The sequence below is a fragment of the Entelurus aequoreus genome, linkage group LG22 (genome assembly GCF_033978785.1).
Source record: "Entelurus aequoreus isolate RoL-2023_Sb linkage group LG22, RoL_Eaeq_v1.1, whole genome shotgun sequence".
Lineage (NCBI taxonomy): Eukaryota > Metazoa > Chordata > Actinopteri > Syngnathiformes > Syngnathidae > Entelurus > Entelurus aequoreus.
The window spans coordinates 44,204,761-44,227,577 of record NC_084752.1 but is presented as its reverse complement, the minus strand read 5'-3'; the positions used below and the strand labels follow the sequence as shown (position 1 = coordinate 44,227,577).

The following is a 22,817-nucleotide window of genomic DNA, read 5'->3' as shown; positions in this document are numbered from 1 at the left end:
CTGTAATACTGACTGTTGTACTGATTATAGTACTGAATGTAGTTCTAACTGTAGTTCTTACTGTAGTACTGACTGTAGTAGGCTTTAGTACTGACTGTAGTATTACTGCTGACTGTAGTACTGACTGTAGTATTACTACTGACTGTAGTAGACTGTAGTACTGACTGTAGTATTACTACTGACTGTAGTAGACTGTAATACTGACTGTTGTACTGATTATAGTACTGACTGTAGTTGTAAGTGCAGTAGACTGTAGTACTGAGTGTAGTATTACAACTGACTGTAGTAGACTGTAGTACTGATTGTAGTAGAGTGTAGTATTACTACTGACTGTAGTAGACTGTAGTACTGACTGTAGTTGTAAGTGCAGTAGACTGTAGTACTGAGTGTAGTATTACAACTGACTGTAGTAGACTGTAGTACTGATTGTAGTAGAGTGTAGTATTACTACTGACTGTAGTAGACTGTAGTACTGAGTGTAGTATTACCACTGACTGTAGTATTTCTTGTCAGAGAGCCTGCAGGGTAACGCTCCTCCACTTCCTGCCCAGAGGCCCGTAGGCTCCCTAACTTCCCCAAGCGTCCCCAAACAGAAGTCCTTACCCAGCATGCCTGTGCAGGTGAGTCAACATGGCCGACTGCTGTTGCTAGGTTACCAGCCTGGTGTGCGCTTCCTCCGCAGGCATCTTTCACCGACAAGTACGCCGCGTCGCCGCCAACTCGGTAAGTAAACACGCCGACCTCGTGATGCGTTCCCACAAAAACTGCAAACTGCGTTCCAGGGCGCAAAGTCTACGAAAAACCCCGCCGCCGCGCCCACCTCCGGCCAAACCCGGACCAGGACGACCCCCGCCGCCTAAGACCCAAACGCAAAAACCCTCCAGGCGAATACCCATGCTGCCCCCGAGACCCACCCCGGGCCAGCGTCTCTACAACAAGTACACGGTGAGGGTTTGGTTCCCGTGGCACACCTCACACCTTTTCTGTGTTCCTGTGCTGTGCTTCACCTTTTCTGTGTTCCTGTGCTGTGCTTCACCTTTTCTGTGTTCCTGTGCTGTGCTTCACCTTTTCTGTGTTCCTGTGCTGTGCTTCACCTTTTCTGTGTCCCTGTGCTGTGCTTCACCTTTTCTGTGTTCCTGTGCTGTGCTTCACATTTTCTGTGTTCCTGTGCTGTGCTTCACCTTTTCTGTGTTCCTGTGCTGTGCTTCACCTTTTCTGTGTTCCTGTGTTGTGCTTCACCTTTTCTGTGTTCCTGTGCTGTGCTTCACCTTTTCTGTGTTCCTGTGCTGTGCTTCACCTTTTCTGTGTTCCTGTGCTGTGCTTCACCTTTTCTGTGTTCCTGTGCTGTGCTTCACCTTTTCTGTGTTCCCGTGCTGTGCTTCACCTTTTCTGTGTTCCTGTGCTGTGCTTCACCTTTTCTGTGTCCCTGTGCTGTGCTTCACCTTTTCTGTGTTCCTGTGCTGTGCTTCACCTTTTCTGTGTTCCTGTGCTGTGCTTCACCTTTTCTGTGTCCCTGTGCTGTGCTTCACCTTTTCTGTGTCCCTGTGCTGTGCTTCACCTTTTCTGTGTCCCTGTGCTGTGCTTCACCTTTTCTGTGTTCCCGTGCTGTGCTTCACCTTTTCTGTGTCCCTGCCACAGCTTCAACTGCCTCATGGGATCGCCGCCTCGGATTTCGGCGGCGACGCCGCAGGAGAACTGTCCTTCCAGGTGGGAAAAACTGAATGTAGAACCAAGGAAAACCAGGCGCAGGAACGTTTATCCACACAATTGCTAGGATTTCCTGTTCCTGGTCACGACTCTTGTTGCTAGGCAGATTTTACGGGGCTTGATGTGAACTGCCCAGAACACTATAGAAAATGGAATTGGGCCGCTCCCAGTCTGTGGAACGCTCTCCCTGACCACCTGAGGGCACCACAGACTGTGGATGCTTTTAAAAAAGGCTTAAAAACCCTTATTTTTAAAAAAAGCCTTCTTTAAGATATATGCATACTAGTTTTAGTTATTTGGCTGTTCTAGTTTTTATTTTTATTTATTTTTTATTATCTTTTTATTATTATTATTATTATTTATTTATTTTTAATACACTGTAGCACTTTGAAGTTGTTTACGCAATGTGAAATGCTTTTTACAAATAAAATCTATTATTATTATTATTAATTGCACCAGTTTTGTACTGTGAGCTAACTAAGATCTCGTCAAATAGAGGATCTTTGACTAGCATTTTTCTGGTTGGTCTTTAAAAGCATATAGAGGATCTTTGATTACCTTTTCACACAGTAGGTTCTTAAAATTGCCAAAACACTCCTGTCGTATAGGGCAGTGATTCTTAAACTCGTGGTACGCCAAATAAGCACTTAAATATGCAAACACAGTGTTACTGTTCAAACTGTGATTAAATATACCGTTATTGTTAAATAAAACCTCTGCCTTGTTTTTTTAATTAATACTTAGTCCTACTACGCTACGGTATTTGAATGTTGGTCATTCTGGTGGTACTTGGAGAGCCAAGGGTTTTCTGAGGTGGTACTTGGTGGAAAAAGGTTTGAAAACCACTGAAATACAGGATCTTTGACTAGCATGTTTTAAATTCGGTTTGTAAAAGCAACATGTCGTATAGAGGATCTTTGATTACCCTTTTCACAGTAGGTTCTAAAAAATTGTCAAATAGAGCAGTGCTTCTCAAACTAGTGGTACGCCTAAGAATCACTGAATTAAATATGCAAACACAGTGTTACTGTTCAAACTGTGTGTAATGTTACAGAACTAATAAATATACTTGTTAAATGAAACCTCTGCCCTTGTTTGAACAAATACTTAGTCCTACTACGCTACTGTATTTCAATGTTGGTCATTCTGGTGGTACTTGGAGAGCCAAGGGTTTTCTGAGGTGGTACTTGGTGGAAAAAAAGTTTGAGAACCACTGATATACAGGATCTTTGACTAGCATGTTTTAAATTCGGTCTTTAAAAGCAAAATGTCATATAGAGGATATTTGACGAGCCTTTTCACAGTAAGTAGATTCTTAAAAACGGCATAACTCTCCTATTTTTCGACTAGCATTTTTGTGTTCAGTAGAGCCCTCCTGTCATATACAGGATCTTTGAGTAGCTTTTTTTTTCAGTCGTGAGTTTTGCACTCTTGTCACTTGGGGAATTTCCTCAATAAATGCAGTTTTTATGATGGTCTTCTGTATTTAGTGTCAAATGTATGTTTTGTTGCGTTGACCAGCATTCCTCCAATGGGGAATTCAAATTGCTAGTCTCTCCCAGATTCTTTTTATGGCAATAAGCTGATGTTTATATTCAATCAACAGGCAGCAGTTGGTATTTTGTGGTTTATTCTCCAAGCTTAGAGGACAAACTGAGACCAATCCAGCACACCAGCGTTCCCCAGCCCGGTCCAGATCGGTCTCCCCTCAAACCCCCGGAAGTCCCGTGATCTTCCCTCTGTCCCTCGCCCCCACTCGCTTTGTTTAGAGTACTCCGAGTTATCTCTACTCTGACACATTCCAATCCAGAAGGCCAACACCTTACTATGAGACACTAAAGAAGGAAGAATACTAGCTATTCTTTATATGACTATAGGAGTTTAGAAAGAAGTAACACTTAAATATGGATATGATTCTGATCTGCTTCCAACAGTCTGAAGGTAAAAGAGTGCCACCTGCAGGATGTGGTGGGGCACTGCCCCTAGCTACGTATGTCTGCACAATGACATTCTGCTTGTTGCCGCAGAAAAACCAAGTTGTGCTCCTGCTGGACGAGGTCAACCAGGACACGTTCCAGTGCCAAGTGGGAAACGCCCGAGGTCACGTCCACAAGTCTCGCCTGCAAGTCATCACGCCGCTGCACGCCGACTTCCACGTGACGCCGTCGCAGGTGACCGATGCAAAACTCGACTTTGACCTTTCATGCATTTTGAACGAGTGAAGTTGTTGTTTGCAGGCTTCAAATGTGCTGAAGGTTCAAGCCCTGCATGACTTCACGCCAGGTCAGCATCTTTTCTTCATCTTTCAGAACGCCTAAGATTGCAGTGTTATGATAGCATGCCAGCTAATTAACTAAATGTACTGTTATCACATAAATACCTTATCATATTATTTCAAATATATTAATAGTAACAAATAATGCTATTATTTAAAAATGTATCAATAAAAGAAAAATGGAATACATTTTGATATACTGTGTACAATATTATTTAAAATATATTAATATTAATAAATACTAAATTTATTATTAAAAAATAATAAAATAAAAACAAACATTTATTTAAAAAAAGAATAACTAAATACATTTTGAAATGTTTTATAGATTATGTATTATTTGTTAATAGAAATATATTATTTAGTAATGAATATAAATAACATAAATAGTAACATTTATAAAATATATTTAGGATAACATTTATAAAAATATTTGAAAAATGAAATACATTTTGAAATGTTTATACAATATAATATGTTAGTAATAATAAATCATAAACATTAAAAAAATTAAATGCATATTGAAATATTTTATAGAATATTATTTACAATATAATACAAAAAAATAATTATATTATTTAGTAATGAATATAATTAATATTAATAACATAGTATGTAAATAACAAATAGTAACATTTATAAAAAGTATTTACAACATCTATACAAAAACATTTGTAAAAAATATTGAAAAAATGGAATAAATATTGAAATGTTTTATACAATATCATTTATAATATATTAGTAATAATAAATCAAACATTTTAAAAATTAAATATATTTTGAAATAACAAATCATAAACATTAACTAAATTAAATGCATAATGAAAGATTTTATAGAATATTATTTACAATATAATACAAAACAATTATTATATTATTTAGTAATGAATATAATTAATACCAATTTAAAAAATTAACACATTTTGAAATATTTTATAGAATATTATTCACAATTTATTATTAACAATAAAACATATTTGGAAATATACATAAATGATATTGATAACAAATATTCATACAAATAATTTATACCATTTAATTATTTTTTAATATTTTTTAACATAATTACAAAATAATAATATTTAAATAAAACTATTATTTTGAAATACACATCAATAAAATACAAATTATATACATTTTGTAATATTTTACAGAATATTGTTTACAATAGAAGAATTATAACAATTACAATAAAATATTAAAAACGCCCGCCTACCGCCTGAATGCAGCTGAGATTCGGGCGACCCCAAAATGGACCAGTGGCAGAAAATGGATGGATGGATATTATTAAAAACAATAATAAACAAACTATTTTACTTCTATATAAGTACCTAGAAAAGTATTGTATAAAAGTCATATATTGCTGTTTGATGAAGGCTTCTTTTCCTCAGAGGGTGAAGGAGAGCTGGCTCTGCAGGCAGGAGACATCATCAGCAGGGTGGAGAAGGTGGACAGTGAATGGTACAGAGGCTGCCTGCACAACTCCACTGGATTCTTCCCTGTCAGCTTCGTACAAGTACTGGTGAGATGGACTTTCACCTCAGTATTTACACTATGAACATCATTCTGCACTATAAACATCATTCTGCACTATAAACATCATTCTGCACTATAAACATCATTCTGCACTATAAACATCATTCTGCACTATAAACATCATTCTGCACTATAAACATCATTCTGCACTATAAACATCATTCTGCACTATAAACATCATTCTGCACTATAAACATCATTCTGCACTATAAACATCATTCTACACTATAAACATCATTCTACACTATAAACATCATTCTACACTATAAACATCATTCTACACTATAAACATCATTCTGCACTATAAACATCATTCTGCACTATAAACATCATTCTGCACTATAAACATCATTCTACACTATAAACATCATTCTGCACTATAAACATCATTCTGCACTATAAACATCATTCTACATTATAAACATCATTCTACATTATAAACATCATTCTGCACTATAAACATCATTCTACACTATAAACATCATTCTACATTATAAACATCATTCTACATTATAAACATCATTCTGCACTATAAACATCATTCTACACTATAAACATCATTCTGCACTATAAACATCATTCTACACTATAAACATCATTCTACACTATAAACATCATTCTGCACTATAAACATCATTCTACACTATAAACATCATTCTACACTATAAACATCATTCTACATTATAAACATCATTCTACATTATAAACATCATTCTACACTATAAACATCATTCTGCACTATAAACATCATTTACACTATAAACATCATTCTACACTATAAACATCATTCTACACTATAAACATCATTCTGCACTATAAACATCATTCTGCACTATAAACATCACGTTTGATGTTTGATCACATCATCTTTTTGTCCAATCAGTCGGAGGCCTCGTCTGAAAGGAAACCAGAAGTAAAAGTCAGGTGGGTTCCTTGCATCTCTGCCACAAACAGACTACCTTTAATAATAATAATAACAATAATATTAGTAATAATAATAATAATAATTATTATTATAATAGTAATAATAATAACAATAATAATAATAATTATAATAATAAAGATAATAACAATAGCAATAATAATAATAACAATAATAATAATAATTATTATTATTATTATAATAGTAACATTAACAATAACAATATTTATAATAATAATAATAGTTGTTATTATGATAATAGTAATAATAACAATAATATTTATAATAATAATTGTTAATATAATAATAATAATAATATACATAATCATAAAGCCAGGTTCCTTGCATCTCAACCACAAGCAGACTACCTTTAATAATAATAATAATAATAACAATTATTATTATTATAATATTAATAGTAATAACAATAATAACAGCAATAATAATAATAATAATTATTATTATAATAATAGTAATGATAATAACAATAATAATTATAATAATAATAAAAATAAACATAATAAGCAAAGTCAGGTAGGTTCCTTGCGTCGGCGCCACAATAACAATAATTATCATAATAGTAATAATAACAAAAATCATTATTATTATAATAATAGTAATGATAATAACAATAATAATTATAATAATAATACAGATAATAATTAATATTATTATTATAATAATAGTAATCATTATTATAATTATAATACTAAAAAATAGTAATAATAACAACAATAATAATTATTTCAATAATAATAACAATAATAATTATTATTATTACAATAAAATAATAACAATAATAATTATAAATATAATAATAATAACAATAGCAGCAATAATAATAACAACAATAATAATAATCACTATTATTATATTCTAAAAATAACCATAATAATAATAATGTCCTTCAAGTGGTCCAAGATGCGTGGCCAGGTTTGACTTTGAGGGCGGGAGCAGCGAGGAGTTGACCTTCTCAGAGGGCGACGTGATCCAGCTGAAGGAGTACTTGGACCAGGAGTGGGCCAGAGGACAGATGGGCGGCCATACTGGAATATTCCCTCTCAACTTTGTCCAAGTCCTGGAACATCTCCCACAGCAGCACCGAGTCCTGGAACATCTCCCACAGCAGACTACAAGGATAGCACTTCCTGGTGAGACTTTTAGCAACAACCATTGTGTATCAATCACTTGCCTCCTCAACAAATCTGCCTAGCAACAAGTGACTGGCACTGGTGGTGCCCTCAGTCTTTTTTCGGGTAACATGTGTTTTCTAACACATGGCTACAAATTGCCACAAAAAGAAAACACATGATAACGTCAACTGTTGCCTTAGCTGTGGACACTACTGTATTATACTCCACAGTCTCCACTTAGCTGTAACAGCCCTCAGTCTCCTCCTAAATTAAATTATTCTTATAATACAGTGACCTACATGGCTAGAAAGGGCAAACAATAACACAGATGCTAATGTTAACTGTTGCCTTAGCTGTGGACACTATTGTATTATACTCCAGAGTCTCCACTTCGCTGTAGCGGCCCTCAGTCTCCTCTTGAATCTAATGAGTATTATAATACAGTAGCCTGCATGGCTGGATAGGACAAAAATTAAAACACTTGCTAATGTTAGCTGTTGCCTGGACGCTGCAGTATGATACTCCAGTCTTCTAATACATGAGTGAAAAGGACACACTACATAAATACACACGCTAACATGACATGGTCTCCACCCGGGTGCCCTCAGTGTCCTCTTGGATAAAATGTTGCATTTATTAGTCGTACAACAGCACTTTTAATAACGTGAGTGTGTCATTTGAACCACAGGCATGGCGGATCCTCCCCGAGCAGAAGCGGTCCAACCGGCTCAGGTAGCCAACTTTGACATCAGCCAGGAGTGGAGCAGCGGGCGACACAATGGCAGAGAAGGCATCTTTCCCACAGCGTTTATGGAGAGAATAAAGACGGGTATGATGCTCCATTAAGGAACCCTGTTTTCCTACTTTTTTACTTGGACAGTGAACTCAGCACCACCATGCTTTGCTGGAGTCTAATGGTGGGTTCATGCAGGGTTCCTGGGTGAGCAGTCTGAAGGTGACGGTGGCGTGCAGGGCAAGGCCATGTATGACTTCACCGCCGACTGTGATGAGGAGCTGTCCATGCAGGTTAGTATCATGATATCATCTCCGTATCACGCTACAAGTTTTGTATCGGTCCATATCCAGAATCGTGTACAAAAAATCATCTATTAGACCAGTTTTCATCCCACCGGAACTGTTCCGAGTATCATGATCGTTTGGTTCCCCAAAAGTATTTGTCCATAATATCCCGGATTACCCAGAATTCCTGGTTATCGGGACATTTTGCCTATTGAAAATGAATGGGCCCCAGAATTCTTGGTTTTCCAAAGCCCTGTTTTCACCTCATCCTGGAAAGTTTTCAATCAAAAATATTCCTTGTAGTTGGGACAACAAATGCTCCTATTTTTTACATACAAATTCCCGGTATTGATCTGTTACTACGTTTTTCAACCGATTACAAAAATTCTAACACCAAACCATTCTTACCATTTAGGACAATTGTACTACCGTATTTTTCGGAGTATAAGTCGCACCAGCCGAAAATGCATAATAAAGAAGGAAAAAACATGAGTCGCATTTTTGGGGGAAATTTATTTGATAAAAGCCAACACCAGACATTTGAAAGGCAATTTAAAATGTCTAAAGAATAGTGAACAAGCTGAATAAGTGTACGTTATATGAGGCATAAATAACCAACTTGTATGTTAACGTAACATATTATGGTAAGAGTCATTCAAATAACTATAACATATAGAACATGCTATACGTTTACCAAATAATCTGTCACTCCTAATCGCATACGTCTAGTCTCTTACGTGAATGAGATCAATATCATTTGATATTTTACGGTAAAGTGTTAATCATTTCACACAAGTCGCACCCCCAGCCAAACTATGAAAAAAACTGCGACTTATAGGCCGAAAAATACAGTAGTATCAATATTTTCAAAGATTCACTGTTTTCCCTAAATTTCCAGGAAATTCCCATTCAAATGGATGAAAGTCAGTTCTACAATGCCCCAAAATCTTGCGACATTTCAACCATCCACTCACACTACTCTTCTGATACTTTATCTACTGCAAAACATGTTTTCCCTTTCCCAAAATTCCCATTGACAATGAATGAAAATCCACTGCAGTCTTTTTCATGCAACTAACTTACGCTTTGTTCCGACTAACAAAACGTTTTATCAAACGATGTGGATTACATGTCTATGTGGTCCTAGTTAGTAAAACTCCTTGTCCTGTGTTGCAGGTTGGAGATGTGATAGACAACCTGGAGGTCCTTGATGATGACTGGTTCCTGGGTGACTTGAGGGGGAGACGGGCCTTGGTACCCAGAACTTACGTTCAAGTTATCTGAGAGCTCTTAATGACGTGCGGTATTTGAATACTAACCTTAGTCTTTGTATTTGTGAGCAATAGATGTATAATAAAATGGTAAAACAGCACCATCTAGTGGCCTCTCTGTACTGTACAACACCTGCTCACACAGATAAAACAGGCAGAAAGTTTTGTCATTTACATTTTTTATTCAATGTGTGTTTAGACCGTCTCCTGGATAGGAGGCTCGTATCCATCAGCCCTCTCCACTTTAGCTCCAGTGTCGTCTGTGGCTGCTGCTTTGGCGGGGCCGCTGGACCAGCCCTCGCCGTGGAGCTCCATCAGTTTGCCCACTGCAGGACGCCATGAGACGGGACAATGAAAAACACTCTCCAACAAACATGTGTTAGAAGGGATGGAGTCATCACTTACATTCAAACTTGGGCTTCTTCAGCATCTTCACCTTGCGGACGTAGACGTCGTGCAGAGGGTAGATGGACTGGCACGCCTTCTCGATGTCCTTGCCAACGCTGTCAGGGATCCTGCAGCACGACAAGAAGGTCGGTGGTGAGCAGGTGATCCACGTTGAGGAGACTTGAGTGCACTTACAGCTTGTTGACCACTTCCTTCAGGTCGTTGGTCTGCACCTCGCGGGTCATGATCTCCATCATCTTCTTGCGGATCTGCCGCACCTGCTGGTGCTGAGCATAGGAGGTCTTCCTGATCTGGTTGGTGCGCTTCTTGGTGAAACCTACGCAGAAGAGACGCAGCAGGTAGCCGTCGGTGGTCTTCACGTCCACGTGGGCCTCGATCATGGTCTGGAGGACGGAGGGGAGATCAACATTAAGACTTTAACTCTGGTAAGTTATTTAGAGGTGGGGGGATCATCCAATTTTAGATGCATCACAATTCAGGCATGGATGATTAAGCATGGATTAGTAAATGTCAATCTATTTATTGTTAATAAAATAATGCAGACAGTTGTAAAATGTGTGACTGCCGTGAACCACCTCAGATCTGACCTATTATAGGGCACTTTAATAAATGTAACAATTAATTTAACTTGTTTTTTTTTAATTGAAAGTGATACAAGCTTATTTAGTGAAACAAAAAGAAATGTAAAACTGCATCAATACACAAATTGAAGATTCATCAATCGATTTTTAATGGAATCGTGAGGTGGCCAAAGATTCTCACCTAGTATTAATATTGAGCAAGTATGACATTTACTCAGCTGCAACTAGTCTCCACTAGGCTTAAGCTGCCCTCAAACAACATGGCAGAACAATACTAACTATGTTAGCTACCTCTTTGTTTACAATGCATTTTTTCTGCTGATCTACTCTATTTTATGTTGCAGCTGTTACATACATTGTACATGGTCATTTGGATTTGTTATGCAATATAACGTATGTAATATTTGTTAAATATTACTTATGTTATATTGCTACTATGGTAATTTTTTGGTCTACTTTATACCTTTTCTTCTTGTGGCCTTGCGTGCATTATCATTTGTAAAGGAGCAGAACAATTTCCCTTGTGCATCATTAAAGTTAGTCTAAGTCTCTACCACAGAGAGACATTTATATAAATTGTACATTTGACAGCTGTACACCTCAAAGAGTCCTAGAACTTGGTACTTAACACATGCTAGTCAACATGCCTAAAATGTTCGGTGGTGGGTCAGGAAATAGGATGGACATGAGCACATGCATCATCCCAAACAATGCTACTTGCAGTTTTAATATTTTCAAACAAAACTTTTCATCAAACAATTCCAAAATATACTTTGTATCTTTTATTAATTTAAGTCCAGCAGGAGCCTAAATTGTTACTCGTGTGTATTTTAGGTTACATGCATTAAAAAACATTTTATTAGAATACATATTTGGGTTAAAACCATTAAACAACTATTTATATTATACAGTTAATTTTTTTCTTTTCTTTCCTTTTTTCAAGTATTGTATTTGTAGGTCTTAATTGCTTTGTACATTTCTAATAGAAGTATTGTAAAACTGGGATTGGGTTGGAGTTGCTCTATTTTTAGATTAACATTCTGGGATTTTTGTAAATATATATTTTTATATTTCATATGTCACGTTTCACCAGACATAAAAAATTGGGGGGTACACCAACATTAGCCGCCAGATGGCAGTAGAGTGCTGAATATCTTAAAATGTGATTTGTGGCAAATCAGACTACAGCGTCAGTTGCTATAGAGTGGCGCTTTCCATCATTTTCCGCAGACTGCATTGCAAAATGCTTAACCCCCTCTTCCTCTTACGCAAGAGCCACCCAGGAACGGGGCCATATGAATCCCTTCCCAACTGTACGTCAGCAGCCAAAAGGAGCCTTTCGAAACTGTTTTATAACCGTATAAACCAAATGATAAACTATTGTGTTGAATGGAATCATCACCCCGACAATCCAATGGTAAGGCGCCCAAAGAAGTCTTACCTGCCACTTCTTGACCATGGAGCACATTTTGTCGCGGGTCAGGTCCATGCCGTGGAAGTTGGTCAGACAGTTCTTGCCCTGGATGTCCTCCGTGATCAACTTGAATTTGCGGAAGGCAACCTCGTCGTTCTGGAGGTCAGCGAGGCTCACCTCGAACACACGACCCTTCAGACCGTCTGAAGCGATTCCTAGGAAATCAGGATGACACGGTCGTTAAAAATAGGGAACTGGGGGAGGGGATTATTCACAGTTCCAAATACCAGTCTTTGGCACAAAACTTTTGGCCTTCTGTTAGAAAGCTGAAGATGAAGAACTTCACCTTTCAGCACGACAATGACCCAAAGCACACATCTAAATCCACGGCTTCATCAGAATAAGCTTGAGGCTTACTAAAAAAAAACAACTGTCTATGGTCTGTAGTACCAAAATACATTTTAGTAAGAGTGCTGATTTTAAGGAATGAACAAAACATTCTCATCACCATGACAGAGTCAATAAATTGTCAGCAAAATGTTCTCATCTGAACATTAACCGAGAAAAACACTGGATCTTGTTGGAAGCGCGAAGTATGCGATGTTATGCCCTGTTTGGGTATAACAATTTGTTGGCTGCCACTCGATGTCATTTTTATCACCACCACTGGAATACGTTATATTTCATTAGTTCTCTAAACTTTAAAATATAATTGACACAAATAAGCACAGCATCGAGCAGTGGAAACATGGGTTTATTTACTATAAAGTTTGTATTTTTAATTGTTGGAATGAAAGTTGTTTTGGTAGCATCTAAATTAGCATGTCGTGATATTTTGTACTGGGATCACGTCTGCGGCGAGTAGATGTGCAGAGGGTTGAAACAGCGTTTGTCAGTTCTGCTAACAAGGTTTATTTTGCTAGTTATTGTGTTCAAACACGAGTTGTTTAAAGGCCTACTGAAATGAATTTTTTTTATTTAAACGGGGATAGCAGATCCATTCTATGTGTCATACTTGATCATTTTGCGATATTGCCATATTTTTGCTGAAAGGATTTAGTATAGAACGTCAATAAAGTTCGCAACTTTTGGTCTCTGATAAAAAAAACCTTGCCCCTACCGGAAGTAGCGTGACGTTGTCAGTTGTTCACTCCCTCATATTTTCCTATTGTTTTCAACGCAGCTAGAGCTATTCGGACCGTGAAAGTGACGATTACCCCATTAATTTGAGCGAGGATGAAAGATTTGTAGATGAGAAACGCTAGAGTGACGGACTAGAATGCAGTGAAATACATGTTTTTTTTCGCTCTGACCGTAACTTAGATACAAGATGACTCATTGGATTCCACACTCTCTCCTTTTTCTATTGTGGATCACTGATTTGTATTTTAAACCACCTCGGATACTATATCCTCTTGAAAATGAGAGTCGAGAACGCGAAATGGACATTACAGTGCCTTTTATCTCCACGACAATACATCGACGAAGCTCTTAAGCATCTTTAGCATGAGCTAACGTGATAGCATCTGTCTCAAATGCAGATAGAAACAAAATAAATAAATCCCTGACTGGAAGGATAGACAGAATATCGACAATACTATTAAACCATGTACATGTAACTACACGGTTAATAGATCTCAGCCTGGCAAAGCTTAACAATGCTGTTGCTAACGACGCTAAGGCTAACTTAGCAACCGGAGCTCACAGAGCTATGATAAAAACATTAGCGCTCCACCTACGCCAGCCAGCCCTCATCTGCTTTGCTCAGCAACACCCGTGCTCACCTGCGTTCCAGCGATTGACGGCGCGACGAAGGACTTCACCAGATCATCCGTGCGGTGGGTCTGCTAGCATCGGCTAGGCGTCTGCTAGCATCGGCTAGGCGTCTGCTAGCATCGGCTAGGCGTCTGCTAGCATCGGCTAGGCGTCTGCTAGCATCGGCTAGGCGTCTGCTATCCGAGTAAGTCCTTGTGTTGCTATAGCCACCTACAACGTTCTTTGCAGCCTCCATTGTTCATTAAACAAATTGCAAAAGATTCACCAACACAGATGTCCAGAATACTGTGGAATTATGAAATGAAAACAGAGATTTTTGGATTGTATTCAATGGAGAAGGCATACCTCTGTTCCTCGGGCTACGTCACGCGCATATGTCATCCTTCGAAGGCTTTTTCAACCGGAAGTGTGGCGGAAAATTTAAAATTGCACTTTATAAGTTAACCCGGCCGTATTGGCATGTGTTACAATGTTAAGATTTCATCATTGATATATAAACTATCAGACTGCGTGGTCGGTAGTAGTGGCTTTCAGTTGGCCTTTAATGTTCACAAAATATTGTTTTTCATGGGAAAAATGAGGTGGATAGTAAGTTTAGTGTGTTCTTTCAGATTTCAATACGTCAGGGACGCAGGACGCGTACTTAGCAACATTACTGATGTAGTTTTGTTGCAAGACAAAAAGTTAAATACTGATATACGTCAAAATGACAAATATCATACAGATAATCGGTCGATCTCTAATCCTCAAATCTAATGATTAGTGTATTAGTACAACTCCACATACCCTTTTACTACACTTAAGGTACCAGAGGTGTTATACAAAAACAGACTTACTGGTTCCCTGAGTCCTGGTGACCAAGGTCTTGCCAATATTGCGGATGTTGAACATGGCTGGTGCCTTGACATCGTACCAGTCCTTCTTGGAGAAAGGGTCCACACTGCAAGAAAGAGACAAAAAGCTTTAGGGGCAGTCACCATTCAAAACATGACTCACGCAACCAGGGATGTATGGTATAAAGTACAGCAGTATAAATGTATTCAATCAAAAATATCTGTACTTTTGTATTGGTCATGATGGCATGCCATGATGACACTGCTGGAAATGTAAGCCAAGGCGCTTGTAAGTCAACACACACACACAGAGCACTTACAAGCAGTAACAGTGTGGAGACAGTCGATGTATTTATATAACTAACATTAAGGTGATACTATAAACACTGAAGAGCTGCTCTGCAAGTGGTGCTATAAATTAGAGCTAGCTAGCAGCTAACGTCCCTCAACAGTGTTTTAGCTACTTCTAAATCACCAATCCTCGCCTCCATTGCGACAAATTAACGGTTTCTTTCAATGATCATTCATGCAGGACGAAGAATAGTTGCATGCTTCATTACATACCGTAGGAGGATACAATAGTTAACAGCTAGAAACAAGCTAGCACTCCTGAATGTAAACAAATGGGTGTATAAATATCGACTAACAATACCAGGTCCAAAACTTTTAAATAGTCAATACTACAATAATTACATCAATATTATTTTTAAACAAAATTCTTTGTTTTGTTTCACGAAATATGTACGATCCTATAACTACTTGGTATTATATCCATACCCAAATTTGAACTATGACCCACAACTGTTTGCTTGCTTACTAGTAAAAGAGCAGTTATCTAATATGTTTACTATATTATTTAATACTATCATTGATTACAATAAAAAATGTATGTTAAATGTCTCGTAAGATTTTATAAGATTTTGTGGTCCCCTTTATTCTGAAAAGTATCGAAACACATGTTGGTACCAAAATATTAATATCAGGACAACAGTGCAAGCAACTTAAGTGTTAGAATGTTGACTATCTAGTAAAGGGTTAGGTATGCAGTGACGGCCAAGTTAGCCACAGTAAATATGTTATACACGCAACACCTCCACTGTATGGATATTATTGGCAGTTATTTAACGTTTCTTTTAAAGGCTGGTCGTTAACGTGACACTGGCTAGCATGTCATAGCTAACGAAGATGTCAAAACTTAGTGCGACTCACATGAGATAAAACTGCAGGTAGGACAATACGAGTTATTCAAATTAATATGAAGTTATAAGGCCATACTATATAAATAATGCCGTTAGGGGTGCTAAAAGGAAGCATCAGGGTTAGCAACGCCGAGGCCGGTGCGAGGCCAGAGCAATCCGCTGAAAATCCCAATCATCCTTCATCGTTTGCGTACGTTAAATGCACCGGTGTAAATAGGACACACTCGATGTCGGTCCGCGGCACGAATTTGTTACTTACATCTTCTTTTTGGCACCCTTTTTGCCGCCTTTGGTCAGCCTCTTATTCTTGCCGACTGCCATGTTGGCTACAGGGAGTGAAAGAGGAGGAAGAGGGGAACTCGCGCGAGAGTTAAAGAGAACGAGAGCGGGAGTCGTGTCCCTTCCTGTCTTCTTTAGCTTCGCGAGTACAACGACAGCGCCCTCTGTCGGCCGATTGAACATTACAATAACTGTACATCGTTTTAACATGTGAATAGAAGAAAATTAGTTTGTAATGGTCATTAACACAAATATAAGTAACATCTACAAAATATTATTACATTATAATAAATTCAATAAAATAGTCGAAATAAAAAATGGTGACTTATTATAACATAAGATTATAAAATTACTTACATGATTTAATTATTTTTAATTACAAAACCAGAGTCCGTTTTTTGTTTTAAACTATTGATTAAAATGACATTAACACAAACAATTATCAATCATATACATACAGTGTAAATAAAAAAAATAATGAAATGGTATTACCGGGTATTTAATTAAAAATAGAAATAAATAAAAAAATGAAATAATAAAAACATACACATAAAAGTGATTAATTTCATTCATAAAAAAAATCTAAAACATACCGTTGAATAACTTACATGCATACATGTTTTTTGGTATTTTTTTGTATTTATTGTATGTATTAGTTTTTCAAATCAATAACATTAAGATAAGGATATGTGAATAGAAGAAAATGTGTTTGTAATGGTCATTAACACAAAAAATATAAGAAATAAGTACAAAATATGATTACATTATAATACATTCAAGAAACTAGTCAAAATAAAAATTAGTCTCTTATTAATCCGAAAATAACATACGATTATAAAGTTACTTTCATGATGTATATATTTAATTATTTTTAATTACAAAACCAGAGTCCATTTTTTGTTTTAAACTGTTGATTAAAATGACATTAACACATAATTATCAATCATATACATACATACAGTGTAAATGAAAAAAATAATTAAATGTTATTATTTAATTAAAAATAGAAATAACAAAAAAATTAAATAATAAATGCACACGTAAAAGTGATTAATTCATAAACACAATCTAAAACATACTGTTGAATAACTTACATGCATACATGTGTTTGTATTTTTTGTATAAAATAGTTTTTCAAATCAATAACATTAAGATAAGGAAATGTGAATAGAAGAAAATTTGATTGTAATGGTCATTAACACAAATAAATATAAGTAATATCTACAAAATTTGATTACATTATAATACATTCAAGAAAATAGTCGAAATAAAAAATAGTCACCTATTAATCTGATAATAACATACGATTATAAAGTTACTTACATGATGTATTTATTTAATTATTTTTAATTACAAAACCAGAGTCCGTTTTTTGTTTTAAACTATTGATAAAAATTTAATTAACACAAATAATTATCAATCATATACATATATACAGTGTACATTTAAAAAAAATGAAATAGTATTATTTAATTACAAATAGAAATAACAAAAACATTAAGTAATGAAATAATAAAATTAAACATAAAAGTGATTAATTTAATTCATAAAAACAATCTAAAACATACTGTTGAATAACTTACATGCATACATGTTTTTGGTATTTTTTTGTATTGTATATATTAGTTTTTCAAATCAATAACATTAAGATAAGTACATACATACAGTGTAAATTAAAAAAAATTAAATGGTATTTAATTAAAAATAATAATAAAAAAATTAAGTAATGAAATAATAAAAACACACACATAAAAGTGATTAATTTAATTCATAAAAACAATCCAAAACATACTGTTGAATAACTTACATGCATAATTTTTGTTGTATTTATTGTACATATTAGTTTTTCAAATCAATAACATTAAGATAAGGATATGTGAATAGAATAAAATTAGATTGTAATGGTCATTAACACAAATAAATATAAGTAAAATCTACTAAATATTTTTACATTATAATACATTCAAGAAAATAGTCAAAATAAAAAAATAGTGACTTATTAATCTGAAAAAACATACGATTATAAAGTTACTTACATGATGTATATATTTAATTATTTTTAATTACAAAACCAGAGTCCGTTTTTTGTTTTAAACTGTTGATTAAAATGACATTAACACAAATAATTATCAATCATATACATACATACAGTGTACATTTTTTACAATTAAATAGTATTATCTAATCAAAAATAGAAATAACATCAAACAAAAAAATGAAGTAATGAAATAATAAAAACACATATAAAAGTGATTGATTTAACTCATAAAAACAATCTAAAACACACTCACTTACATGCATATAGGTTTTTGTTTTTTGTAATTATTGTATGTATTAGTTTTCCAAATCAATAAAATTAAGATGAGTATTATTTTCATATGCTCAGCCAGAAGTCAAGTTTTTAAATGATTCCTTTGCTTGTCACAATTAATACTGGTAACATAGGAAATATCGAGGTGAAAAACTAGTTGTAGGAGTACATATTAAGGTAAAACTAAATAAAAAATAATGTGCTATGGAGATATACAATACAAAAACAGCACAGAAAGGTAACAATACAACTTGCATGCACACCAAATACAGTATGTGGGAATAAAAAACAAGAAATAACCAAAATATGATGGTTGATCTCTGATCTCTTAGACTGCCACACAACAAGTTAGATGTGATGTTTTTAAATAAAAAAAAACGGCCACAGGCTGCAGAGATGACTTAAAAACACCACCTGTGTCTCAAAGCTTCCATGACTCCCTGGCTTGGCGGCTCCCTGGGGGCCAAGTTACACTTTCCTGGGACGTCGCTAGCAACAGCTGCTTTGGTGTCATTAACGCTCACACTTTCTCTGCTGTCAAACCCAGAAAAAAAAAGCAAAACATTCATGGCAATGTTTAGTTTTTACAACAAACGCTGCAAGGATAGAACGCACCAAAAGAGACATGCATCCGCACGTCACGTCCACATTTTGTCACGGGGCTGTGATCTGCAAAGGCAAGCAAAGGGGAGCTGTCAGTCGGCCTTAATGTTTGCTTCCCGCCACGTCGTACAGCTGGATTGAAGAAAATAAATATTACAAATCAAAACAGAAAGGTTGACGAGTGAACACACGTCGACCTTTATTTTGTCTCGTTGAGTGGAGATGTCTTTTTTTTTTGTTTTGGTAATTTTTTTGGCATGCAAGTCTACCTAAAAGAAGAAACAGGACATTTAAATGATCTTTTCGTTGTTTATCTCACTGTATTAAATGTTCAGCATATATCTGTTGAGTGTAGATCACTACTTTTCACGAGGGTTACGCTCGAGACCCCGATCGAATAGTACCAGTACCATATATCCATTTTTTTTTCAAAAAACTGGAAAATTACTAACAGTAAGCACGCTGCAGTTTGGTCAAAGCATCTTCCCGCTGAAAAAGTTGAGTGAACTATCGAATAGAAATATCCACATGCAGGTGTGGCGTTAAATGGTCATGTGACTTTGCATCATGTAAATCAGGGGTCACCAACCTTTTTGAAACCAAGAGCTACTTCTTGGGTACTGATTAATGCGAAGGGCTACCAGTTTGATACACACTTAAATAAATTGCCAGAAATAGCCAATTTGCTCAATTTACCTTTAACTCTATGTTATTATTAATAATTAATGATATTTACACTTAATTGAACGGTTTAAAAGAGGAGAAACACGAAAAAAATGACAATTAAATTTTGAAACATAGTTTATCTTCAATTTCGACTCTTTAAAATTCAAAATTCAACCGAAAAAAAGAAGAGAAAAAGTAGCTAATTTGAATCTTTTTGAAAAAATTAAAAAAATAATTTATGGAACATCATTAGTAATTGTTCCTGATTAAGATTAATTTTAGAACTTTGATGACATGTTTTAAATAGGTTAAAATCCAATCTGCACTTTGTTAGAATATATAACAAATTGGACCAAGCTAGACAAATCATTATTTCTTCTGGATTTTCCAGAAACATTTTTTTAAAAGAAATTCAAAAGACTTTGAAATAAGATTTAAATTTGATTCTACAGATTTTCTAGATTTGTCAGAATAATTTTTTTGAATTTTAATCATAATAAGTTTGAAGAAATATTTCACAAATATTCTTCGTCGAAAAAACAGAAGCTAAAATGAAGAATTAAATTAAAATGTATTTATTATTCTTTACAATAAAAAAAAATAATACTTGAACATTGATTTACATTGTCAGGAAAGAAGAGGAAGGAATTTAAAAGGTAAAAAGGTATATGTGTTTAAAAATCCTAAAATCATTTTTAAGGTTGTATTTTTTCTCTAAAATTGTCTTTCTGAAAGTTATAAGAAGCAAAGTAAAACAAATAATGAATTTATTTAAACAAGTGAAGACCAAGTCTTTAAAATATTTTCTTGGATTTTCAAATTCTATTTGAGTTTTGTCTCTCTTAGAATTAAAAATGTCGGGCAAAGCGAGACCAGCTTGCTAGTAAATAAATAAAATTTAAAAAATAGAGGCTACCATTTGAGCTATTTTTAGAACAGGCCAGCGGGCTACTCATCTGGGGCCGTACTTATCAAGCTTCTTAGAATTACTCCTAAGAAGTCTGCTAAGAGTTGACTTAAGAGTAAATAAATTCTTCGCTGAAAGCTGCACTTAAAAGTTAGTTATCAAGCGTCTTACTCACACTTTCAGCGAAGTGTAGGACTGAATCTTAAGTGTCACACTCAGAGCTGAATTACGACATTACTATGTGCCGTAAACGGAATTTTAGGTGACGTCATTTCTGTGTCCATAGAAATGACCAATCACGGAATGGAATCCGTTGTCTAAGAATAAAGAAATATCTTGGAAATATTTAAGTGGACAATGGGAGTGTATATTTTGACAATAAACTACAAAATAATACAAAACAAACTAGTCCCCGCCGGCACTCACGCTACCGCTCCCTCTCTTCTATCGCCCACACACTCACTGACGTCACTCACCTCACGGCCACACACATACGCTACTGTCATAACATTTTCTTTCCAATTCATTAATTAGGCAACTAATTTGAAACTGGTGTGGGTGGCTCTATATATACTAGCCCACTGCAGACACATGCAGAAATCAACAAGGAATCGAAAAGTATTAAATCTGTGACAAAAATAATATCCGCTCTGTCTAAACGATACCGTTTGATCAGCTGCTCGTCATCAAAAAAAAACAACAACATTGTTCCGTTCCTTGAACGTTCGCGCACGTCTCTCTCGCCTCAGTGCCATCCCCTGCTGGCAACTCCTAACCACTTAAGACACCTCTGAAGGTCTCTTAAATATCGTGGAGAGTAGGAGTGATTCTTAGACTTAAGAACGTTGATAAAAAAGCTTTTATTCTTAAGTTTGAGAGTAGGACTAAATTTCGCAAATTCTCAGGACTTAAGTGTAAAATGGCACTCTAAGAAGCTTGATAAGTACGGCCCCTGGTCCTTATGGGCTACCTGGTGCCCGCGGGCACCGCGTTGGTGACCCCTGATGTAAATGGAGTCGCCACAAAGGTCAGCACAGAATGAAAACAAAAAGAAAATGTGTGCGAGGTCATGAGTATTTGCTCCTGAGCTGGTGGTGATGCCAGGCTGAGTCAACACGCTCTTGTTTGCCCACATTCTCATTACTGATTCATGCATGTAAACATCTGCTTTTTAGCTTAGTCTTGGCTTTTCTACTCATCTTCTACTCTGCATTATTATTATTATTATTATTATTATTATCATTATGATCACTGCTACTGTTAGGTGACATTGTGCTTACTGGATTGCACAACTATACCACTACCCCTGCAATTTGTCAAAAGTGCTCATAGTGAGATATAAATATGTGTATCGGTAAAAGATATAAATAGATAACATTGTTGATAGTGGGATATAAATATGTATTTTGGATTTGCATGAATCACATTTGGTCATTTTCTATCGATTCTAATAAAGAAATTGCATGATTGACATAGTATGGGGTCTTTTTTAATATGATTGACATTTCTAAGTTAATTGAAACAATGCTCGTGCTTCTACTTGTAACTAATCATAATTAATCCAAAATTCGAAAAGTGTGATAATCTGATTTTAACAATGTGCCGTTTGACAGCATTACTAATAACATCTCGATAAAGAATTCATTACATTTTTACGAGGGCCAATAAATGAATGAGCTGCGGTCCGAAATTGGCCCCTGGGCTGTACTTTGGGCACCCCTGGAATATGATATAATATAATATCATCCATACAAATAATACAATATATAATAATATAATGTATATAGACTGTATGTATATATGTGTATGTATATATGTATGTAAGTGTATATATTTATGTATCTATGTAAGTGTATGTATGTATATGTGTATATATATATATTGATTGATTGATTGAAACTTTTATCAGTAGATTGCACAGTACAGTACATATTCCTTACAATTAACCACTAAATGGTAACACCCCAATAAGTTTT

The 22,817-nt window shown here is 35.5% G+C and overlaps 2 protein-coding genes across 2 annotated transcripts in view; one reads left to right on the top strand and one right to left on the bottom strand.

Moving 5' to 3' along the window:
• The window catches only part of LOC133639811 (SH3 domain-containing protein 19-like), a 68,414-nt gene extending 58,443 nt beyond the window's left edge, over window positions 1-9,971 (top strand). The window contains exons 11-22 of the mRNA XM_062033428.1: window positions 514-620; window positions 683-723; window positions 783-945; window positions 1,639-1,707; window positions 3,735-3,878; window positions 3,945-3,990; window positions 5,374-5,504; window positions 6,402-6,442; window positions 7,353-7,591; window positions 8,262-8,402; window positions 8,505-8,599; window positions 9,770-9,971. Of these exons, the coding sequence (XP_061889412.1) occupies window positions 514-620; window positions 683-723; window positions 783-945; window positions 1,639-1,707; window positions 3,735-3,878; window positions 3,945-3,990; window positions 5,374-5,504; window positions 6,402-6,442; window positions 7,353-7,591; window positions 8,262-8,402; window positions 8,505-8,599; window positions 9,770-9,877 (1,325 nt within the window). The 3' untranslated portion in view covers window positions 9,878-9,971. The remainder of the gene's footprint in view (window positions 1-513; window positions 621-682; window positions 724-782; window positions 946-1,638; window positions 1,708-3,734; window positions 3,879-3,944; window positions 3,991-5,373; window positions 5,505-6,401; window positions 6,443-7,352; window positions 7,592-8,261; window positions 8,403-8,504; window positions 8,600-9,769) is intronic.
• A 55-nt stretch (window positions 9,972-10,026) lies between these two features.
• On the bottom strand, window positions 10,027-16,496 carry LOC133639813 (small ribosomal subunit protein eS1). Its single transcript, XM_062033430.1, has 6 exons — window positions 16,335-16,496; window positions 14,880-14,983; window positions 12,295-12,482; window positions 10,447-10,655; window positions 10,270-10,379; window positions 10,027-10,190 (listed from the first exon to the last, which is right to left on the bottom strand). The coding sequence occupies exons 1-6, from the start codon at window positions 16,394-16,396 to the stop codon at window positions 10,060-10,062; spliced, it is 804 nt and encodes a 267-aa protein (XP_061889414.1). The 5' UTR covers window positions 16,397-16,496; the 3' UTR covers window positions 10,027-10,059.
• Between the last annotated feature and the right edge of the window lie 6,321 nt (window positions 16,497-22,817).